General features: G+C 36.1%; 1 protein-coding gene across 6 annotated transcripts in view; it reads left to right on the forward strand.

Moving 5' to 3' along the window:
* PAM (peptidylglycine alpha-amidating monooxygenase) overlaps nucleotides 1-22,104 on the forward strand; it is a 134,579-nt gene that overhangs the window by 91,542 nt on the left and 20,933 nt on the right. For all 6 annotated transcript variants that reach the window (XM_011960102.1, XM_011960104.1, XM_011960105.1 and 3 more), the window contains 5 exons: nucleotides 3,559-3,688; nucleotides 16,197-16,313; nucleotides 18,324-18,396; nucleotides 19,951-20,161; nucleotides 20,580-20,780. In XM_011960102.1, the coding sequence (XP_011815492.1) occupies nucleotides 3,559-3,688; nucleotides 16,197-16,313; nucleotides 18,324-18,396; nucleotides 19,951-20,161; nucleotides 20,580-20,780 (732 nt within the window). The remainder of the gene's footprint in view (nucleotides 1-3,558; nucleotides 3,689-16,196; nucleotides 16,314-18,323; nucleotides 18,397-19,950; nucleotides 20,162-20,579; nucleotides 20,781-22,104) is intronic.

A 22,104-nucleotide genomic window follows, 5' to 3' on the forward strand; every position in this document is an offset into this window, starting at 1 on the left:
TCCCCTATACTGTTCTCTCGGTAGTGAATAAGTCTCAGGAGATCTGAGGGTTTTATAAGGGGAAACCCCTTTTGCTTGGCTTGCATTCTTTCTTGTCTGCCACCATGTAAGACATGCCTTTCATCTTTCACCATGGTTGTGAGACCTCCCCAGCCACGTGGAACTGTAAGTCTATTAAACCTCTTTTTCTTTATAAATTACCCAGTCTCAGGTATGTCTTTATCAGCAGTGTGAAAACATTAATACAATCTACAGATTTAATGCAATCATTATACCAATGACATTTTTCACAAAGGAAAGGAAGTCAGTCAAAGGGATAACTGTGCCCCCATGTTTACTGCAATAGTATTTACAGTAGCCAAGATATGGAATCAACCTAAGACTATATCAACAGATGAATGGATAAAGAGAAGGTGATGTGTGTACACAATGGAATACTATTCAGCCATAAAAGAATGGAATCCTGTCACTTGCAGCAACATGTATGAAACTGGAGGTCATTATGTTAAGTGAAATAAGCTAAAAATAGACAAATAGTATATTCTTATTCATATGTGGAAGCTTCAAAAGTTGATCTCATGGAGGTAGAGAATAGAATAATAGTTATCAGAGCCCGGGAAAGATTCAGGGGGATGGAGACAAGTTGGTTAATGGGTACCAACATGTAGAGAGATGAAATAGCTTTTAGTGTTTGATAGCAGAGCAGGGTAAATACAGTTAACAACAATATATTGTCTATTTCAAAATAGCTAGAAGAGAAGATATAAAATGTTTCCAACCCAAAGAAATGATGTGTTCAAGGTGATATATATTCTAAATACCCTGATTTGATCATGCTTGTATCAAAATATCACATGTACCCTATAAATATGTATAATTATTTTGTACCAATAAAACATATTACTAAACCTTCAGTGGCTCCCAATTGCCAGTAGCAGAAGTTTGCACTTGTTCTCCCTTTTATGACAAGCAAGGGTGACAGATGATAGATACTGTTCATCTGAGCAGCTCCATTCACATCCACTTCTATGCCTAGGATTATTTGCAAATTCAGGCATACCAGCTGTCATTCTGCCCACCTTCTCTCCAAAAGGCATATCACAGTACACATGAGTGACAATGACATTTTCATATGCTCTAAAGTATTTCCAAAGCAAATTATTCCCTGACTCTGTGCTTTACTGCTGCTAATAAAGTACTTGTAATGTGCCTCAAAATTTTCAGTAGAGGTCAAGACACTACACACTATATGATCATTGTTAAATCCAGGCTCTTTATGTGGTATCAGTACATTTTCCAGTCTAAATCAGGTCTCAGGGTCAGCTAATCCAGTCCCCAGCCCCCCATTCTACCCAGCATACACATGTATCCTTTCCTGATTATTTTAAAAAATCTTAAAACACATTTTGCAATTACAAACATCCTCACTTTTATTCTTTTTGACCAAAATATTATCTGCCCACTTCTACACTTGATGAATTCCACCTTACCTTTAAGTGCAAACACAAATGTTTGTTCCCATGGGAAACCTTTTAAGTAGACCTTAATCCTACCCTATCCCAGCTCTAGCCTTGGGAAGGATTCTGGGTCCTCTCCTATATTCCTGTACTACCTTGTGTCATAAGTATTGGGTTCCTGGGTTTTTTAAAACATTTTATTCTGTCATATTCTTATCCTATTATAGCCCTATTATATTCATTTATTTAGTAAGGCCAAAAACCATGTTTTATTCCTTTGCATTCCCAGATTCTACCATAGTACCTTACACAGAAAATACGCTTAGGAAATAGTTGTTGAAAATGCTTAAGCAAAAAAAAGAAAAAAAAAAAAAAAGGAAAGAAAGAAGATGCTTCAGCAAAGGTTGAACTAATCTGGGCATCCTACTGTTACATGTTTTGTTAATTTTTATTAAAGAAAAAATTAAAGTACAAAGTTTAAAATATTTTGGGTAAAAAGGTACTTTTTCTTTTCTGTAGTTGACAGAATTATTTTGAAGTACTTGTTCTCACAGAAGCATCCTCTCAAGTTTTCATAGCTGATCATATAAGCTTTGAGCTTCTCTTTCTCCCCCCAGTCTTTAATGTCTGCCTTTGAGGATTTCACTGCATGTTGCCATATCCTTCAGAGAGTGGCAAGGAGGAATGAGACTGAAATTGCTGCTTTTCTTCTCAGAATCTTTGTTAAAGCATTTGGGAGGGAAAGAAATGTCAGTGCTGATACAATAGCTTTCACAGTGATCTTCATAACTCTATATCCTCAATTAGTACAGATATATACATTATCCCCCTTTATCCATGGGCATGTTTATAAAAGGGATTAACACAAATGAGGCTGGCTGTGGTGGCTCACACCTATAATCCCCACGCTTTGGGAGGCTGAGGCAGGAGAATCACTTGAGCCCAGGAATTGGAGACCATCCTGGGCAACACAGTGAGATGCCGTCTCTGGAATAAATTGTCTTTTTCAATTAACTGGGCATAGTAGTGCACACGTATTGTCCCACCTACTCAGGAGACCGAGGTGGGAGGATTGCTTGAGCTCAGCAGATTGAGGCTGTAGTGAGCTGTGACCATGCCACTGCATTCCAGCCTGAGTGACAGAGTGAGACCCTGTCTCAAAACACCCACACATGCAAACCCAGATATTCTCTGAAGATAAATATATTCTGATCAGAAATAAGAATAATTTGGAAATCATTCATTCACAGAGTTTCTGTCATTTTTTTTCTTCTCTCATTTTAGGAAACCAAATATGGGAACAGTGAAAGAGTCCTATTCTTATAGGGTCACTGAAGTTAGGAGAATGAGATTGATATCTTAGTTCTGTGTAACAAGGAATCGTCAATGAATGGTTTGTTATGGGGGCTATTTTATATTGAATATCCAGAATTTACTCAGGAGATGATAGATTAGACAGACAGACAGACAGGTAGATAGATAGATAGATGGATAGATAGATAGATAGATAGATACATAGATAGATAGATAGATAGATACATAGATAGATAGATACATAGATAGATAGATAGATAGATAGATACATAGATAGATAGATAGATAGATAGATAGATAGATAGATAGATAGATAGATAGATAGATAGATAGATAGATGAATGAATGAATGAGGGAAAGGGACAGAGGAACACAGAGTGCCAGGCTTATTGCCCATTCTTGCTGCTTATTTAAAACATTTAAAAGCTTTGTATTAAAATGTTATGTTGTCGTATTTTCCAAACAGAGTAGAGAAAGAATCTTGTTGAGAAGAAGGCCATCTCAAATATACCCTTTAATGACTTGAGTTAGCTGGCTTTACAGGCATCTTGTCAAAAGGAAAACAAAGAAAACAGTCCTAATCCAAGTTCCCAGTCACTTCATTTCATCACTCAGAAAGTTACTTGGAATGTGCATGTGGTATAATTTATGTAGAGCACGGCTTGATTGTCTTTTTTTTCTTTGCACCTAGTGATGTTATTGCATGAGCTTCTTGTAACTATTGTGAATCCTCACGAGGCAATTCGACCTTTCCTTTTTACACTAAATGTGTGGATATATCTTTTAGATTTCCACATGGAAGAGGCACTGGATTGGCCTGGAGTATACTTGTTGCCAGGCCAGGTTTCTGGGGTGGCTCTAGACCCTAAGAATAACCTGGTGATTTTCCACAGAGGTGACCATGTCTGGGATGGAAAGTAAGTAATATTTTTTCTTCAATAAGCAAATGAAAATAAAAATAGTGTGCATAATTTTTTCATTAAACTAAGAATAATGGTGAGAGAACTATAAAGGTTTTTCAGAATTTGATTTTATGGCAAAATGTATTTGTCCTTTTAACATCTGACTGTAGTAAGTAGCAGAAAGGAAGTCTTGTGTGCTTTAAAACAAAGTAGTTTCACGAAATAGTTTATGGAAAGAAGACAGTAGCAATCTGTGATTCTACCCACTTACCAATTTGCTCCCTCCTGTTATCTATCTATAACATTAAAGATAGTTAAGTCAGTACCTTAGTGAAAATGTTCAAGACTTCAAGGAGAGTGCTCATGATAAGTGATCAATTAAGAAAGGTTGCTGGTGGACTATAATAACACCCATGTGTTATTTTCATGTCCTGGGTGCAGAACTATGCCAAGACCTTTGTCCTGGACAGTGTGGTTGGGGCAGTTTGGCCAGTACATGTGAAGAAATAGTAACTTGGCCTTCAGGTTTTAATATAGACTAATTTTATTACTCAGATTTGCTCTTTTCATGAGCATCAAAGACTTAAGAATAACTCTAGAACTATTACTCCTGCTTTATCCTCTGGATTTTCCTTTCCTACCTTCTTAGAGGGATTTTTAGTAAAAACGTCAAACAGTTATTGAGTGTGTCCTCTGAGTTACCATCATTATTCAGGTTTTACAGATGTAGAAACCAAAAGAAGTTAAGTACTCCTATGCCCAAATTAGCAAGTGGCAAAACCAGGCTTCAGTTGCTTCCCATCTAACTCCAGAGTTGGCCCACTTAGCCACTTTACAATGCTGCTTTTCATAGAATTGTAAGCATGTTCATGATTGTATTTTTAAAAGCTTGCCCGACAATTTAGCAGGTTATTTTAATTATTTTAAGGAATGAATATCGATTTATTCATTTATTTCAATACAAATTTACATAGGGAGATAAATTTTAAAATCTTTCATCAATTAAATCTAATATATCTTGTCTTTTCATATGTATAACTATGGGGTCTCATTTGGAAAATTGAGGATCTACATGTATAGTTCAATTGGTCTTCTCCAGTTTCAGAGATGTTGATTAAATTTATGTTAAACCTGGTTCTGTCACATATTCATATGTCTAATTTTCTTTGTGCAGTTGAAGACAGAATTCAATCAGCATTTCAGAGTAGATTGGTAGCTTTGTTACTGTTTAATTGTCCTTTCCAGTTGTCATACTTGAAAATGGAATCTGAAAAAGATCACTTCAGAGTTCAGAGTAAATAATCAAACTCAACATTCTCATTCATACATCTCTGTTACATTGTCTTAGTCATTATTGAACATCTAATGGTATTTTAACAAGTGCTTTTAAAAGCAAACTATTACTATTCATGGTACTTATTCTTCATTTTAATGAATATTGCTACATTTTCTGCATGGATTTCTAGCCACATTTTACCAGAGGAGAAAATGACAGCATCATTTTCTCCCATTGATACTGTTTCAGCTGGCTAAAGCTAAATTGGACAAAGGCCAGTTTTCCATTTTAGTGTGATACTCATTTCCAAGTAAACAGCAGAGACTGGAATAGTTTAATAGAAAAAGGGATCTGTGAAGTCCAGTTTAGGGTGGGAGATGAAATAAGACTATGAAACAGGAACCACCTAAGAGCATTTTCTGTGGCTTATCTGGCTGTGCTAGCATCTAGGTAACCAGGATCCTATAGAAATAGATTCTGGTTTCACTGGCAAAGCCCCGGAGTATTTGCCCTGATAAATGACATCTATAAAGGGGTGCAGTTGAACATGCAAGATGTCTTCAGAGAAAACTGCTGATTTTACTCACTAAATCTCTGTTTCTTCTTTCTTCTTCATCTTTATCTTTCAGATGTAAAACTATTTTTTCTCTCTCTTTCCTTCTCCCTTCCTAGGATTGCCTGTTGCCCCTAGCAGATTTTGCAATCCATGGTTGTAAGGAAATTCTTTTCTGGCCCTCAGCTCTCTGAGTAGACTTAGAAGTAGATTACTCTGTTAGCTATTTTTTAGGAAAATACATTTGGATTTATTCAAAGAACAAATTAAATTCACGTTCTGTTCTTTGAATGGTAATACATGGCCATCATTCCTAAGTCACATTCTGTAAATTGGATGAAGTACATAGTTTTGGGGTTTTTTTGTCCTTCATTAAAAATCCAAGGATTATACAAAGAAGAAGTACCTTCCCATGGAATTTATAATGTACAGGTGAGGGACAATACAAATTAAAAATTAGTTGGAAACTGCATTCTTCTTGTTACCACTGTTTGATAGTGACAAATCCTATATTATTTTTCCTTGAAATATTTCCCATTCTGATATTTCTGAGGTTCACAAAATTGTAGGTTCTATAAGACCAGGGCATATTCTAAATCAAATTGAAGCACATTGTATCCCATAGTTCATAAGATGTGATCATTCTTTAAATATCAGACAGTACTTGGAGTTAATAATAATTCCTAATTAATACTTAGTACCCAAAGCTCCTTTGATATCATTGTGTCAGCTGTCTTCATCAGTACTATTATTCTTCATTCCCACCTGGTTACCCTGATCAGCCCTTATTCTTTGACTTAACCACACTAAATATACGTGGCAACCAAAATTATAATGGTGATAAACCTCTGACCTCCTGAAAGATGATAGTCACTCCCTTTCTCAATTTGATTTCCATTTTTCTCCCTTACTTTAATATTGCTACTTTAACAAGCTTCTCTTCTAGCTGAAATAAGAAATGCCTATTGCCAGAAGGGTATAATGAAACTTTAAAGAGTCTCTTGTCTGCCCTGGTGTTAGGGCAGCATGGCAGCTAGAGCTCTTTAAAGTTTAAATGCTTCCCAACAGGATCTGGGTAGCTTTTGCCTCAGTAATAGCTGTTCCTGAGTTTCTGTCTTAAAATCGCCACCACACTCAGAGTGCTTCTTGGACTTTCTTTCATGTATCTGAGCTATGGTTGGGGTGTACTATGCAGAACTCACATCATATACCCACTTAACTTAACTATGGGTCTTGCTCCTAACTTATAGATGTTGGAAGTTGTATTTCTTATTTCATTTATCATTTGTTCACATGGAGTTGGAAGGGATCTTGGAAGTAGTATAACTTCAGATTCTTTCTGTTACAAAGAAGAGAGATAACTCAATGTAAACTAACTTAGGAAAAGAGAAAATTAGTTTATATAAGTGAAAACTTCAAGGAATATAGTAGCCCAATTACATCATCAGGATCTATTTTACAGCTCATTTTTTCTGTAGGGTGGCTCCATTTCCAGTCCCTGATTCATTCTGTTGCTCCTCTCCATTTGCAGGTTCGATTCACATTATCATCCTAATGTCACAGTAGAGATAGTAGTCTATCTGCCTGATAAGTCAACATAAACTCACTAAAATTAGTCTTTGTAGCATTCCTTGGTCTGACCTAGATCGTGTCTCACTGCACATTAAATCAATTATTTTGGGCAGAGGAATAAAATTGAGTCTGTGGCTTAGCCTGAGTCTTTTGTTCTACCCACGAAGCGTGGGAGTAGTGTCAACATTATCTGAAGCAGTGGGCTGAGAGTGGAGCTCAAAATGTTGGGTCAACTAAAAAAGGTGAGGTTTCGTTGTCACAAAATGGAACAATAAACACTGTACACCCAAAACAGCAAGTGTCCAGCAGGGAGCTTATCTTCAGCCTCCCACCTAAAGTACACATCTCTTCTACAGCAACTTCAACCATCATCCAGTGCTTGAAATTTTTCAGTGCCAAGAAATTCCCTAGATATGAGACAGGCTTTCCAATTATGGGACCTATCTAGATGTTATAAAGTTCTTCATTATTTTACCTAAATCTGAGTCCCATAACTTCACCTTATAGTAATGCAGGATGAATTTATTCCCATTTATCCATGTCAATTATTTGCATATTTGAAGAAAGCCTTATCTTTTGCAAACTGAATATTCTCCAAGCTCTCAACTAATATTCATGCTGACATGATTTATTTCAACTGAAGGAATTTTGGTTTCTCTCCCCTTTAAAGTGTTTTACCTAGAAGTGGTCACAATACCTCATGTATTATTTGATCAGTGTTACAATTAGTTCCCTTGATGTGTATTTTACATGTCTGTTAGTAGAAGAGAATTGTATTCACTTTTTTTTTAGCAGTTATATCACTGTGTCGCCTTATGTAGAATTTGTAATCTCAAAGATCTCCAAATATATGTCAAAAATTGTGCTGATATTTTTACTGGAAGTTTATGCTTATGCAGTGTTTTAAAAATATTGAATTCAGGGCTTTATTCCAATTATGTTCCACTTTATTATATTTGGCATTGTTTCAATTTACAGATATTATTTTAATCTTAATTAGCCAGAGGATTTGTGTTAGGTCTCCCAGCTTTGTATTAGGTCTCATTGATAAGCTTGCCTTTTATATCTTCATAGATGCTGTTTGTAAAATTTGAATAGCTGAATGGTTGGTTTTGCAAGTTTTGTTTGTAGAGAACTCATAGTCTTCTAGGAATCTTCTTCCCTCCTCCCCCCAGATAGCTCACAAACCATCTCTTTATCAATACTTTATGTAATTTTGCCAAGATATATTGTTTTAGAAATCTGTCTGCTTCCTAACTTGTAGAAAAATCAGTTCAAGATTTGCTTCGCTAGTTTTCTGGAGCCTCAGTTAACATATCTGCCTGGGTTATGCTTCAACATCTGCAATTTCTTTCCTACCTTAGGGTTTAACTGGCCCTGGAGAACAGAACTCAAAACTGTCTGTTACCTTAGTACCTTCATGTCTGAGGGAAAACTATAAGGAGTTCTACAAAAAAGAATGTTTCAGTGTTCTATCTTTCTCATATCGCCATTTCACTTTACTGGAGCCTTTTTCTTCCAGTTTTATGCTATTTTCTCTAGTTCTTCTTGGTTATGTGACTATTCTTCCATCTCTTCTACAATACACATTGAATTTGATAACTGGTGGGAGATTTACCAGTTCAGTCAGGTCAATCCTGGTAAGAGAAAATCACATTTTTTTGAAGATAGGAGGCCTGGATTTGAATCTTGGTTACCATTTCCTGTGTTTGAGACTTACATCAAGACGTTTGAACTCCCTGATTCTGAGTTGCTTGCCTAAAAAGTGAGGGCTTTAATAACTACCTCATAGTGTTAAGTAACAAAATGCACCTTGTTAAGTCACTTGTCCCCAGTGACCTTATTGACTGAATAGAATCCAGAGTCTGGATGTATGATACCTAGTTCTTTTTTCTTTTCATATCTATTCATGGTATCTATAGTTCTAGGCCCAAAATGACACTAAATAGTCATACTGAAGTTTTTTTTTTTGTCTGCCCATCTCTTTTCCTGCCTCACAGGGACTTTTTACAATGTGTCTATTTTCAGAAGTAAGTGTTTTTAACATAGTATTAAGTTATATTCCATAGAGAGTCTCTGACCTTTGTATATCTTTGCTTTTCAAACACTGAGGTTACATTTTCACTTATATTCTTGCATGAAAACCTACAGTTATTTCTCTAGCTTCTTAATTTAGATAATTACATTATATTTCATATCTTCCTTCAGTTGCTATTATTTATTTTGAATTCCCTTAATTTTTATTGATGGCATAGAAGTTTATTTTCTCCTTACTCTAGCTCTTTTATGTGTGTGAATATAGCAAAGCATTTCTTCCCAGCCTTATCTAAACTGTTTGATTAGCTGCTAATGTGAAAAATCATTAATGGAGAATTCAAACTGCTAAAATAAAGAACTGATGAATTCCAGCCCATAGGTCACAGTTCAGTCTCTTCAACTGAGTGCTTTTCCAGAGAAGCAAAGAAAAATCAAAAGTGCTCCAGGCACTGTGTGAAATGTTCAGGGTATTATTATATCCTGTAAAAAGTTAAATGTGCTTGAAATAAAGACCTCTGCAGCAAATAATGTGGAGTAGCTGCTTTAGAACACTAAATAAGCAGTTTGCTCTAGCAACGGTGTATCCAGCTCTATAATCTGACAGCCATTTGTGAACTGTTCAAGGGTTACCTTTCTTTGAATTACAAGAGTTTATAAACTAGTTACTTAGCAAATTTAACATATGTGTTTGGAAGGGGACTGTGATTTTCTCATTTGAGAAAAGATGTCAATTTATTTTATTATTTGCCCTGTGTAACCATCAGGGACCAGCTGTTAGTTCCGTGACGCTCCAGCCATCCCAAGTGAAAGGATTAGGACTGGTCAACCAATCATCTGAGTAAATGAATGTCCCTTGATGCTGCCAGTTTAAACATATAGATGTCTGTTAAAAGACATCACAATGATTTTAAATGAAGTGGTTAGGCCTATTATGTAGTGATTAATTCCTTTAAAGCTACATTCTTCCTAAGAATTCTGGGTTTTTCTTCTTTGTTATTTACATTACGGAAGTAAACTACTGCATTTAAATGAGCTATATGTAAGTATATATAAGTAGAGTGTTTTATCTTTGTATTTTGTTTTGTTATGTTTTGTTTGCTTTGTGTTTTTTTTTACTTTGTTTTTGAGGGATGGTAGTTAAATGAACAGATTCTCTAATCAGTAAATTCTAGAATTTGCGTTATCACTGATATTCTTAACAGTGGAAGTATAGTAATAATATGAATAATCATCATAAAGCTATGGAAAACTAGTCTTAAGCAAACATAAAATGCCCTTTATACATATAGATGACATGAGTGTAATTTGTGATAGCAAACGAAACCTAAAAAGACCCAGATAATTAGTTGTTACATTGTAATATGATACTGGGAAAGGTATCTTGATATGTTGCAAGATGATTTTTTTTAAGGCTCCAACTTTTAATTATAAATATCTGAACTTTGGGAGGTGGAGTTGGGAGAATTGCTTGAGCCCAGAAGTTCAAGATCAGCCTGCTCAATATAGGGAGAGCCCCCATCTCTACAAAAAATAAAAATAAATTAGCTGGGCATGGTGGTGTGCACCTGTGGTCCCAGCTACTCAGGAGGCTGAGATGGGAGAATCACATGAGTCTGGGAGGTTGAGGCTCCCATAAGCCATGATCATGCCACTGCATTCCAACGTGGGTACAGAGTGAGACCCTGTCTCAGAAAAAAAAAAAAATTACTCTGATTTACTTGCTCTGTCTTATTTTGTTTGTTCCTTATTTTTCTTCCCATTCCTTCATTTGCTATTTTGTTTCCCATTCCTTCATTTGCTATGTCAGAATTCTCTATTACAACACCAAAAAAGTGGATAATGAAATAAAATTAGATGATCCTCAAATTAGTTAATTTTACTATTTGCTGCCATCACTGGAAACTTGAAATTTCTATATTATGAATATAAATGCCCATACACAAACAGTGTTTGTGGCAGCACAATATCAATTACTTGATACATTTTTTTCTACATTTGTGTGCAGTGCAGAACAATGCCATTGATAGAGGATGTTTTTCACTTACCTACTCATCAGCTGCAACATTTTCATTTGACCTGACTGGCACAAGGACTGTGGGTCTGTTATTTGTATTTCTTCCTTAATGCAGCTTGTTTTCTTGGAAGCCAAGCCCAGCATTTCAGGTCTGTGACTCTGATCTTACATGGCTGTCAGTGACTAATTTAACCTATAGTTTACACTTTGAAATATTTGAGTGGTCTAGAGAAATAATCTGAAGCTATAAGAAATGCTTTAAGTTGCAGAAGTTCAGTGTATGCTCCTGGAGAGGGAGGGAAACCTTTTTATTTTCTCCTCATCAATAAATTGCAGGAGTGCTATTTCCTAAAATAATATGACCAGAGATTTAGGAATGATGATGAATATTTAAATGAATGACAAGACAGATCAAAGGGGCAGTTATCTTACAGAAATACTGCATCCCATTCTTGGAGAAACCATGGGGGCAAGTAAATATATCAGGTTTCCCTAATGGTTTGTCATTCTGCAGAGAGGGGAAGATGTGGAATTATGTGTGCTGAGGTCCAATACAACGATATATAATAGGCACTTGGACTGCCACTGTTATTAGCTGTCGATGGTGAGTCAGAACTCACAATCTACATATAAAGTAGATAGCACTTGGCAAGAATTACGAATTGGAATTATGAATCGATAACTTTCCATATTCCATAGATTGGGGTGGTATAGAAAGTTAATGTACTAGTATATTCCAAGGAAATAAACTAAGAGTAAATGAAAATATTATATATAGTTTTATTATATGTAGTGATGTTATATATAGTTTTGCAAAATGGAGAAACTGGGTAAAGTGCACACAGAACTTTTTTTTTCTTACAACTGAATATGCATTCACAATTATCTCAATCAAAATTTCCATTTAAAAAAAGAAGGGGAAAGGTTTTAACTCCTAATAGCAGACACCTAATTTTCACATTATTTAGATTGCCATTGTGCCTTTACAAAGCACTGAAATGTTTCTGAATAATGAGGAATGTGAGACTTAAACCTTTTATTAGTTCCTTCTCATGCTGCTAATAAAAACATACTTGAGACTGGGTGATTTAGAAAGGAAAGAAGTTTAATTGACTCACAGTTCAGCGTGACTGGTGAAGCCTCAGGAAACTTACAATCAGGCAGAAGGGGAAGCAAACACATCCTTCACATGACGGCAAGAAGTGCTGAGCAGAAGTGGGAAAAGGCTGTTATAAAACCACCAAATCTCGTGAGAACCCACTGACTACCAGAAAACAGCAGCATGGGGTAACCACCCCCATGATTCAATTACTTTCCACCAGGTCCCTCCCAAATGAGAAAATTCAGTCAAAATGAAGAGGCTGCAGGCCCCATCCAAGTCCAGAATCCAGAAGGGCAGTCAAATCTTAGAGCTCCAAAATGATACCCTTTGACTCCATGTCTCACATCCAGGTCACACTGATGCAAGAGGTTGGCTCCCACAGCCTTGGGCAGCTCCGTCCTTGTGGCTGAGAGGTGTACATCCTCCCTCTCAGCTGCTTTCACAGTTGGCATTGAGTGTCTGTTGCCTTTCCAGGCACATGGTGCAAGCTGTGGATGGATCTAACATTCCAAGGTCTGGAGAGTGGTGGCCCTCTTCTCACAGCTCCACTAGGCAGTGCACCAGTGGAGACTCTGTATGGGGACTCTGCCCCCACATTTCACTTTCACACTGCCGTAGCAGAGGTTCTCAATGAGGGTTCCTCCCCTGCAGAAAACTTCTTCCTGGACCTCCAGGCATTTCCATACATCTTGTGAAATCTAGGCAGAGGTTCCCAAACCTCAATTCTTGACTTCTGTGCACCCACAGGCTCAACACCAAAGGGAAACTGCCAAGGCTTGGGGCTTGCACCCTCTGAAGCCAAGACCCAAGCTGTACCTTGGCCTATTTTAGCCACAGCTAGGACACAAGGCACCAAGTCCTGAGGCTGCACAGCGCAGCAAGGCCCTAGGCCCAGCCAAACCATTTTATCCTTCTGGACCACTGGGTCTGTGATAGAAGGGGCTGCTGTGAAGACCTCTCACATGCCCTGGAGACATTTTCCCTATTGTTTTGACAAGTAACTTTTGGCTCCTCATTACTTTTGCAAATTTCTGTAGCTGGCTTGAATTTCTCCTCAGAAAATGGGTTTTTCTTTTCTAGCACATCACCAGGCTGCAAATTTTCCAAACCTTCATGCTCTGCTTCCCTTTTAAACATACATTCCAATTCAAACCATATCTTTGTGAATTAATAAAACTGAATGCTCTTACAAGCACTCAAGTCACACGTTGAATGCTTTGCTGCTTAGACATTTGTTCCACCAGATACCCTAAATCATCTCTCTTAAGTTCAAAGTTCCACAAATCTCTAGGGCAGGGGCAAAATGCCAACTGTTTCTTTGCTAAAATATAGCAAGAGTGACATTTATTCCAGTTCCCAGCAAGCTTATCATCTCCATCTGAGACCATCCCAGCCAGGACTTCATTGTTCATATCACTATCAGCATTTTCGTCAAAGCCATGCAACAAGACTCTAGAAAGTTACAAACTTTCCAACATCTTCCTGTCCTCTTCTGAGCCCACCAAACGGTTCTAACTTCTGTTTATTACCCAGTTCCAAAGTTGCTTCCACATTTTTGTGTATCTTTGTGGCAGCACCCCATTTCTGGTACCAATTTCCTGTATTAGTTCCTTCTCACACTGCTAATAAAGACATACCCAAGATTGGGTAATTTATAAAGGAGAGAAGTTTAATTGACTTACAGTTAAGCATGGCTGGGGAAACCTCAGGAAACTTACAATCAGGCAGATTGCTTCAGAAGGGGAAGCAAACATGTCCTTCACATGATGGCAAGAAAGAGAAGTCCCAAGCAAAAGGGGGAAAAGCTCCTTATAAAACTATCAGATCTCATGAGAACTCACTGATTATCACAAGAACAGCAGAAAGCGGGTAACCGCCCCATGATTCAATTACTTTCCACCAAGTCCCTTCCACAACAGGTGAGGATTATGGAAACTACAATTCAAGATAAGACTTGGGTGGGGACACAGTCAAACCGTATCAAACCTTAGAAAGAGATAATGAATGAAGAAACTTTAACCTATTACATATGAATGTGAAGGTTACAATATACTGAGTCTCAGATGTGCTGAACTTGTTAGCCATTATTATAGTCAAGTTGAAAAAATAAAAGATTATTAATGGTTGAATCCAGTACCTATGTTTTTCAGAGGAATAGTTATGATATTTTTAGTAAATAAATTCATACTGAAAATAGAGTTTCAGATATAGGATAAATTATTTGGTGTTTCATACTAGCAAGAGTGACTTCATATTTGCCCTTTACCATTTTCCCATGATTTAATAATACTATGAATATTCTTACATTGGTTCCTACCTAATACAATTTCACATTTCAGTTTGATAATGACCCCCCATAAATATCTTATGAAATCTTTTTTGTTAATGATGCTACTTCCATTTCATAAATTTGTTTTTTTTTTCTAGATACCACTGTGTGGTTCTTAACTGCATATAATAGCATATATAAAGAATATTACTTAAGTTTTAGATTGACAAAGCTGAATCAATATTTTGTGTTCAATTGAATGCATCATTAATAAGAACTACTTCAGGGACTTATTGTTATCTTACAGGAAAACTATACCCAAAAGACTGTAACAGTCAAGTAGCTCAGATAATTGTGTGATGTATTTTTTAATGGCCAAAGAATATAATTTAAGAATTTTTTCATTCTCCTATTTATGTAGAGTACTGGGACTCTACATAAGTTTCATAAAAATGGCAGCCAGCTGATCAATGGATTCATGACAGATCCAAGCGGTCTGTTACCTTCCCAAATTGCAAATATATAATAGCAAATATTTAATGTTATTCAGATTCTTTTGCTTAAACAGTTGAGCTACAAAATGTTAATACTTTTTTCACAACCTTGCCTGATGCTAAAAGGAAATTCTGTTTTACAATAATATTCATAAGTCATTTATTGACTTGATATGTGTATTTATAAACACACACACATACATACACACACGCACACAGACGCATCCGTCAACTATGTACTGATCCAATCCTTTTTTGAGAAGATAACTTGATTTTTTGGTGGTTCATACACTTACTTCTCTATTACAGAAGCTTAGATTAGAAGAGCTTATCTTTGTCATTCATCCCTGTTGACATATAATTTCCCAAACAGAAAAGGAAATAAGTACCGTTTCTGTGATAATTGTGAATTTAAGGGATTATATTACTAACAATTTAAATAGAAATATAATTTTGAAAGTATATATATGAATATATGTCCATAATGTTTTATAATAACCTAAAAGGTACTGAGATTAAAAGCAGAAATTGTCACATTTAAGTTTTTAAATTAATTATTACATAGTTGTTCCTTTTATAGTTATAGAATAGCTGTTATTTGGTAAGTTTTATGCCTTTAAGCATATTTTTGTCTCGAGGATGGATTTGGTTTTATAACTTTTAAATACTTTGAACATTTTCTTTTATATCTCTATAATATGTATTCGCATGTTGCACCTAAAGTATAACAAACATTTTGATCACTGCTGTTCCAGCTATTATCATTAATGACAAAGTTAAAATAAGTCATATTTTCTTTTGCAATTTGAAAGAAAATGTCTATTGAATAACTGCATACTCTTTTGAAGAGCTTTTGAAATTTTTCAGGTACATTAAGAGTTCTTGATCAATGTTTCTCAAACCCCAGTGAGCATAGGAACCACCCAGGGGTCTTGTGAAAATGCAGATTCAGTCCAGTAGGTCTGAAACTGCGTTTCCCAGCAATGCTAATGCTTCAGTTCCACTGACCACCCTGAGTAGCATGGTTCTACAGGTTAATGGTGTATATTATAATCCAAATGACTGAAATGTGGTGGACAAAGAGTGAAGTCAAATACATTTGATCTCTTTTGATTTTGTATTTAGAATCTCAAGTGAATGGTCTGCATTTCTCAATTTCATAGGAGTTTATGATTGTTTCTTTCCTATGTGCTGCATTTTGTTTAGCTCGTTTGACAGCAAGTTTGTTTACCAGCAAATAGGACTAGGACCAATTGAAGAAGACACTATTCTTGTCATAGATCCAAATAATGCTGCGGTACTCCAGTCCAGTGGAAAAAATCTGTGAGTTAAATGACTTATGTTGTTAAGACTTGTACTACATATATTGAGTGTAACATGTATCATAGAGTCTTGAAATTTGAGTGTGTTGTATAGCTGCACTTAAGAAAGCAGAAAACTAACTGGGCCATCCCATCTTTCATCTTCTAAATAGATGTTTCTAAATCTTGACTGAATATTAGAATCATCTGGGAAGCTCCAAAAAATTTAGGTTCACTTGCCTGTTTGCCATTTGTATGTTTTCTTCTGAGAACTGTCTATTCAGGTCCTTGCCTATTTCATAATAGCTAAATGAGTATATTTGGAATGTTCTCACCTCAAAAAATGTTAAGTATTTGAGGTGATGAATATGTTCATTAGCTTGATTTAATCACTGCACATTGTATACATATGTCATAACATCACATTGTACCCCATAAATGTATACAATGAAAATTTGTCAATTTTTCAATTAAAAAATTAGATTTAGATTTTGTGTAGAGTGGGGCTAATAATCTTAAGTTCACAGGTGATTTTAATATGTAGTCAAGCTTATTACATATTACATATGTAATACATATCTTGCATAGTTGATTAAGTGAGTTGCTGCTCAACCAGATCTAATGATGCAAAAAAATTCTTCAGCAGAAAAATTCTTCAGGACAACCAAACTCATCAAGTGATTATCATTAAGAAAAAGAGCTTCTCTTTTTCCATCTCAAAGTGAATACTAAACAAATGTCATTTTTAGCATTCCTTATCATGCATATGTAATTTGGATTTGAAAACTGCTCATTATTTAGTCTTATTTCAAGATGGCACTTAGCGGCCAAAAAAAAAAAAAAGTTGGCTGATATTTATGGTTATTGAAAGAAGTGAGGGAGGCACTTGCTTATAGATCTCCTGAACTATTGTAACCTGACAGCTTTAGTAACTATACCCTTCTCCATCTGCTTAAGCACAGGGAAAGCCAGCTTCTTCGCAAGGTGGGTAGCCACTGTTTTGAGTGCAGCTGCTTGTGGAGATAATAATAATGCTGCTTAGAATTTTTTTAATAGCATTCTCAAGATGGTGTGTCAGGGGTGAAATGTTTGAACCTGTTTCATTGGTGCTCTATTCATTAACCAGAAGCACCTTCATTCCAGAAAGGAATTAAAGGGAAAGCAGAACAACTACTGCTAAATCAACTTAGCCATCGGTGGAGTATCTGTTTGAAAGCAAATCATAATCCTCACATTCAGTTGTCAAAACAGGGATCTAGTTCAGCTAATTAGTCAAAATCAGAGTGTTACAGTTATGGCTCATGAAAAAAAAAAATCTGTGTTGTCAACACTACACTAAGATTAGAAGCTAACAGCGCTAGTGCATTGTCAGATATCACTGGACCAAACCACCTCAATGTATTGTCCGTGTGTCTGTTAGCTCAGTCCAAGTTCCTTACCCAGATCATTAAGATTAATTTGCCAGATTAACCTTCTCTAATGTTTATCTGGCTCACTATTTCACTTTGCTTAGATATTCACAGCCCATGTTGGCTGAAAGTTATGTGCTGTGGGTTTTACTGTCTTTAGTAGGCACTCTTTAAAGCCTTTGAGTTATATTATCTAATAGTTTATATTAACACATTACATTTCCTTGCAACATCTTTTAACCTCAAACTATATCAATCCATTTATGTTTCTTAAGACAGTTTTATACATATTTGTAAGATGTTAATATTTATGACCTTAGAACCTGTTTTTAAACTGATATTGTTTTCTCTAATATACCATACTTTTTCATAAACATTTGTAATTTATATGCAGGCTTAATTTATAAATTTTAATACTATTAAATACTACTTAAGGTTTGTCTCAAGGAAATCATATTATAACAGTTTTTTTAACAATTCATTTTGGCCTTTTCTATAATAATGCAAGTATACATTTATCAATTTATAACTTTGTATTGTCTTCACAGAGTAATTAGAAAAATTTCTGTCACATATGCCTTGAGAGTAAATATGTAATTAACACAAATATTTTTGTTTTGCAGGTTTTACTTGCCACATGGCTTGAGTATAGATAAAGATGGGAATTACTGGGTCACAGACGTGGCTCTCCATCAGGTAGTCGTCCTTTTGGTAATATTCAAATTAGAAGCTAACAGAATTATGCTTTTGAAATGCTCTGGAGTTCTATGGGGTTTTTTGTTTGTTTGTTTGTTTGTTTTTTCTTCTGTGACCCAGTAAGTTGTAGCAAGAAAAGAGAGCAGCCATGTCTTAGTTCAGCATGTTATAACAAAATACTATAGACTGGGTGGCTTATAAACAGCAGAGATTTGTTTCTCACAAGTCTGGAGTCTGGAAGTTCAAGAACAGAGTAGCAGCACAGTTGAGTTCTAGCGAGGGCCCTCTTCTGGGTTATAGGTTGCTAATTTCTCATAGTATCTTTGATTGGTCAGAGAGATAGAGTGACAGTAATCTCTGTTATCTCTTCTTACGGCACTAATTCCATTCATGAGAACTCTACCTTTTGTCCTGATTACCTCCCAAAGGTCCTGCTTCGTATTACCTTCATATTGGGGGTTAGGATTTCAACATGTGAATTTGGATTTGAGACACAAACATTCAGTCCATAACAATCCACATCTGAAATATTTCTTTTAGAACTCAATGCTAGGAAAAGCTAGTATGTAAATGATGAAGTCACACTTGTCCCTTGGGCCAGATGTGAAGCTTCACTCAAATAACTACATGGGCCCTCCCAACCATTTTCTTAAGTGTCTGTATTTGTCTTTATTCCCTCTGTTCCTAACTGTTGTTGTTGTTGTTGTTTGAGACAGGGTCTCACTCTGTCCCTTAGGCTGGAGTGCAGTGGCACGATTTTGGCTCACTACAGCCTCCACCATCCAGGCTGAGGTGATCCTCCCACCTTAGCCTCTCAAGTAGCTGGGACCACAGTCACACACCAGCATACTCAGCTAATTTTTTGAAATTTTTTGTAGAGATGGGATTTTGCCATGTTGCCCAGGCTGGTCTTGAATTCCTGGACTCAAGCAATCCACCCACCTCAGCCTTACAAAGTGCTGTAATTACAGATGTGGCCATCGTGCCTGGCCCTAAGTCTTATTTCTATTTTTTCACTTATGTTTTTGTTTTTTTCTTAAACTGCCTTAATCTTCTATAAATTGAGGCTAGGCCTCTAGAAAATGTGTATTTATATGTAACAAGTCAAATTTGTGTTACTTTTAAAAGAAGTTATATCAAGTGTAATATGCTTTTTATGAATAGGTGGCAAATAACTTGGAAAACATCATCTCTGTAAACATTTATTGTTCATGTATTATCTGGAGTGCATTGTAGTATTAGCTAAGGAAAGACAAAAAGGAAACATCAGGGTGGACGGAACTGGGTATCCATGTACTAGTCTCCATTCACCACTAATTAACCGGGTGATCTTGACCAAATCACTTAATCTTCATAGGCTTTATTATCAAATGAAGGAACCAGACCAGATGATTTCTAGGATCCCATTCAGTTGTAAAATGTATTAATATCTTCTTTTAAATAAGTCTCTGGGAGCTTCTACTCCAATTGCTTGTGAAAGTGGTCTTAGTCATGTGAGCGTAAATCACTAATAACCATGAAAAGTAGGTAAAGCTTTTGTTCCTTTTTAAAAAGGTGTTCAAACTGGATCCAAACAGTAAAGAAGGCCCTATATTAATCTTGGGAAGGAGCATGCAACCAGGCAATGACCAGAATCACTTCTGTCAACCCACTGATGTGGCTGTGGATCCAGGCACTGGAGCCATTTATGTATCAGATGGTTACTGCAACAGCAGGATTGTGCAGTTTTCACCAAGTGGAGAGTTCATCACACAGTGGGGAGAAGGTACCCAATAAGACTCTTAATCTCCAATTGTAATTCTTAGCCAGCATCACTGGAAACTCAATACTGGCCACCACTCACATTCTTTAAGCTGTAATTGTCCCCTACAGGGTCATTGTAACCTGGGTCATTGTGTGCATCCAGTTAGCTTGACACACACACATACATACACACACACACACACACACGTACGTCTTACAAGGAAAATAATGCATCCACCAAAAAACTGTCCAAATAGGGAGAAAATCTGTAATGCATTTGTGGGTAAAAGACATTATAAACTTATAAACTGCTTTACCTTATCTTTCTCCTGGCTCCAGGCATTTAATGGTTTACTATCATGAATTTAGAAACTTACTAGAGAGTCAAACTTTGGGTGATTTTTTAAATTGTGTATCTAAGGCTTTTCCTTGTTCTGCAGAGTCTTCAGGGAGCAGTCCTCTGCCAGGCCAGTTCACCGTTCCTCACAGCTTGGCCCTTGTGCCTCACTTGGGCCAATTATGTGTGGCAGACCGGGAAAATGGTCGGATCCAGTGTTTTAAAACTGACACCAAAGAATTTGTGAGAGAGATTAAGCATTCATCATTTGGAAGAAATGTATTTGCAATTTCATATATACCAGGTATTTCATCTTAATACGTTTGTTGTCTTCTGTCCTACTGTACTCTATCCTTAAAAATTTTTTTATCTTAATGTGCTCTTTTTATAAATTTCCTTTCTTGTTGGAGGTTGAAGATACATTATATTTCACAGCTTAAAAGTATCTTAAAACTGTTAGTGTGTTCTAACTCAGTTTTGATTAAAGTACCACTATTCATTGTACAGAAACAATGAAGAACTCAAAGGATTTAACACCTGTTTGTAAGGGGTTAAAAATGTTCCCAAACATTGATTTTCATTTTCTCTTAATTATGATAATCTGCTCCTGTACTAAATAATTAATATTTGTCTTCACACATCAGCAGATGGTATATGTGTGATAAAATCAGTATTCAAAATACTCGTTTCACATTTTTAAAAACAGTAGTGACCAATTTTTTTAAAAGATAAAATATGTAAAAATAAGTGTGGCTTATGCCTAAATACGAGGATAAATAATCAATAAAATCTTGAACATTTTTCTCATTTTCATAACAGATTTTCTTGACTTTAAGAAAATCTGAAAAATAAGTCAGACTAATAAAATAAAATACATATAACATATTACAAAACAACTCACTATATATATATATTTTTTTTTTTTTTTGAGACGGAGTCTTGCTCTGTCCTCTGGGCTGGAGTGCAGTGGCCGGATCTCAGCTCACTGCAAGCTCCGCCTCCCGGGTTCACGCCATTCTCCTGCCTCAGCCTCCCGAGTAGCTGGGACTACAGGCGCCCGCCACCTCGCCCAGCTAGTTTTTTTGTATTTTTTTAGTAGAGACGGGGTTTCACGGTGTTAGCCAGGATGGTCTCGATCTCCTGACCTCGTGATCCGCCCGTCTCGGCCTCCCAAAGTGCTGGGATTACAGGCTTGAGCCACCGCGCCCGGCCTATATTTTCTTTAACTAATGAACTACTGAAAATATATTTAATTTCTGAAATTTACATACAATTATTACAATATTTTAAAAATTGTAATTGACATAATTGTGTATATTTGTAGAGTACAATGTGATATTTTGATGTATGTTTACAATGTGGAATGACTAAGTAAGGCTAATTAGCAAACCCATCACCTCACATACTTACCATGTTTTTATGGTGAAAACATTGAAAATATACTCTTTTCACAAGGGAGTGAAATGAGATCAATAACAGGAGGAATTTTTGAAAAATTCACAATTAAAGGGCACAATATATTTTAATAAAAATATACCTGTATCAAAGTCGCATTGACTATTTATAGGTATTACTGCAATATTTATGTTTCTTTTTTTTTTTTTTGATGAGATGGAGTCTTGCTTTGC

This window comes from Colobus angolensis, unplaced genomic scaffold (genome assembly GCF_000951035.1).
Source record: "Colobus angolensis palliatus isolate OR3802 unplaced genomic scaffold, Cang.pa_1.0 Scaffold504, whole genome shotgun sequence".
In the NCBI taxonomy this organism is placed as follows: domain Eukaryota; kingdom Metazoa; phylum Chordata; class Mammalia; order Primates; family Cercopithecidae; genus Colobus; species Colobus angolensis.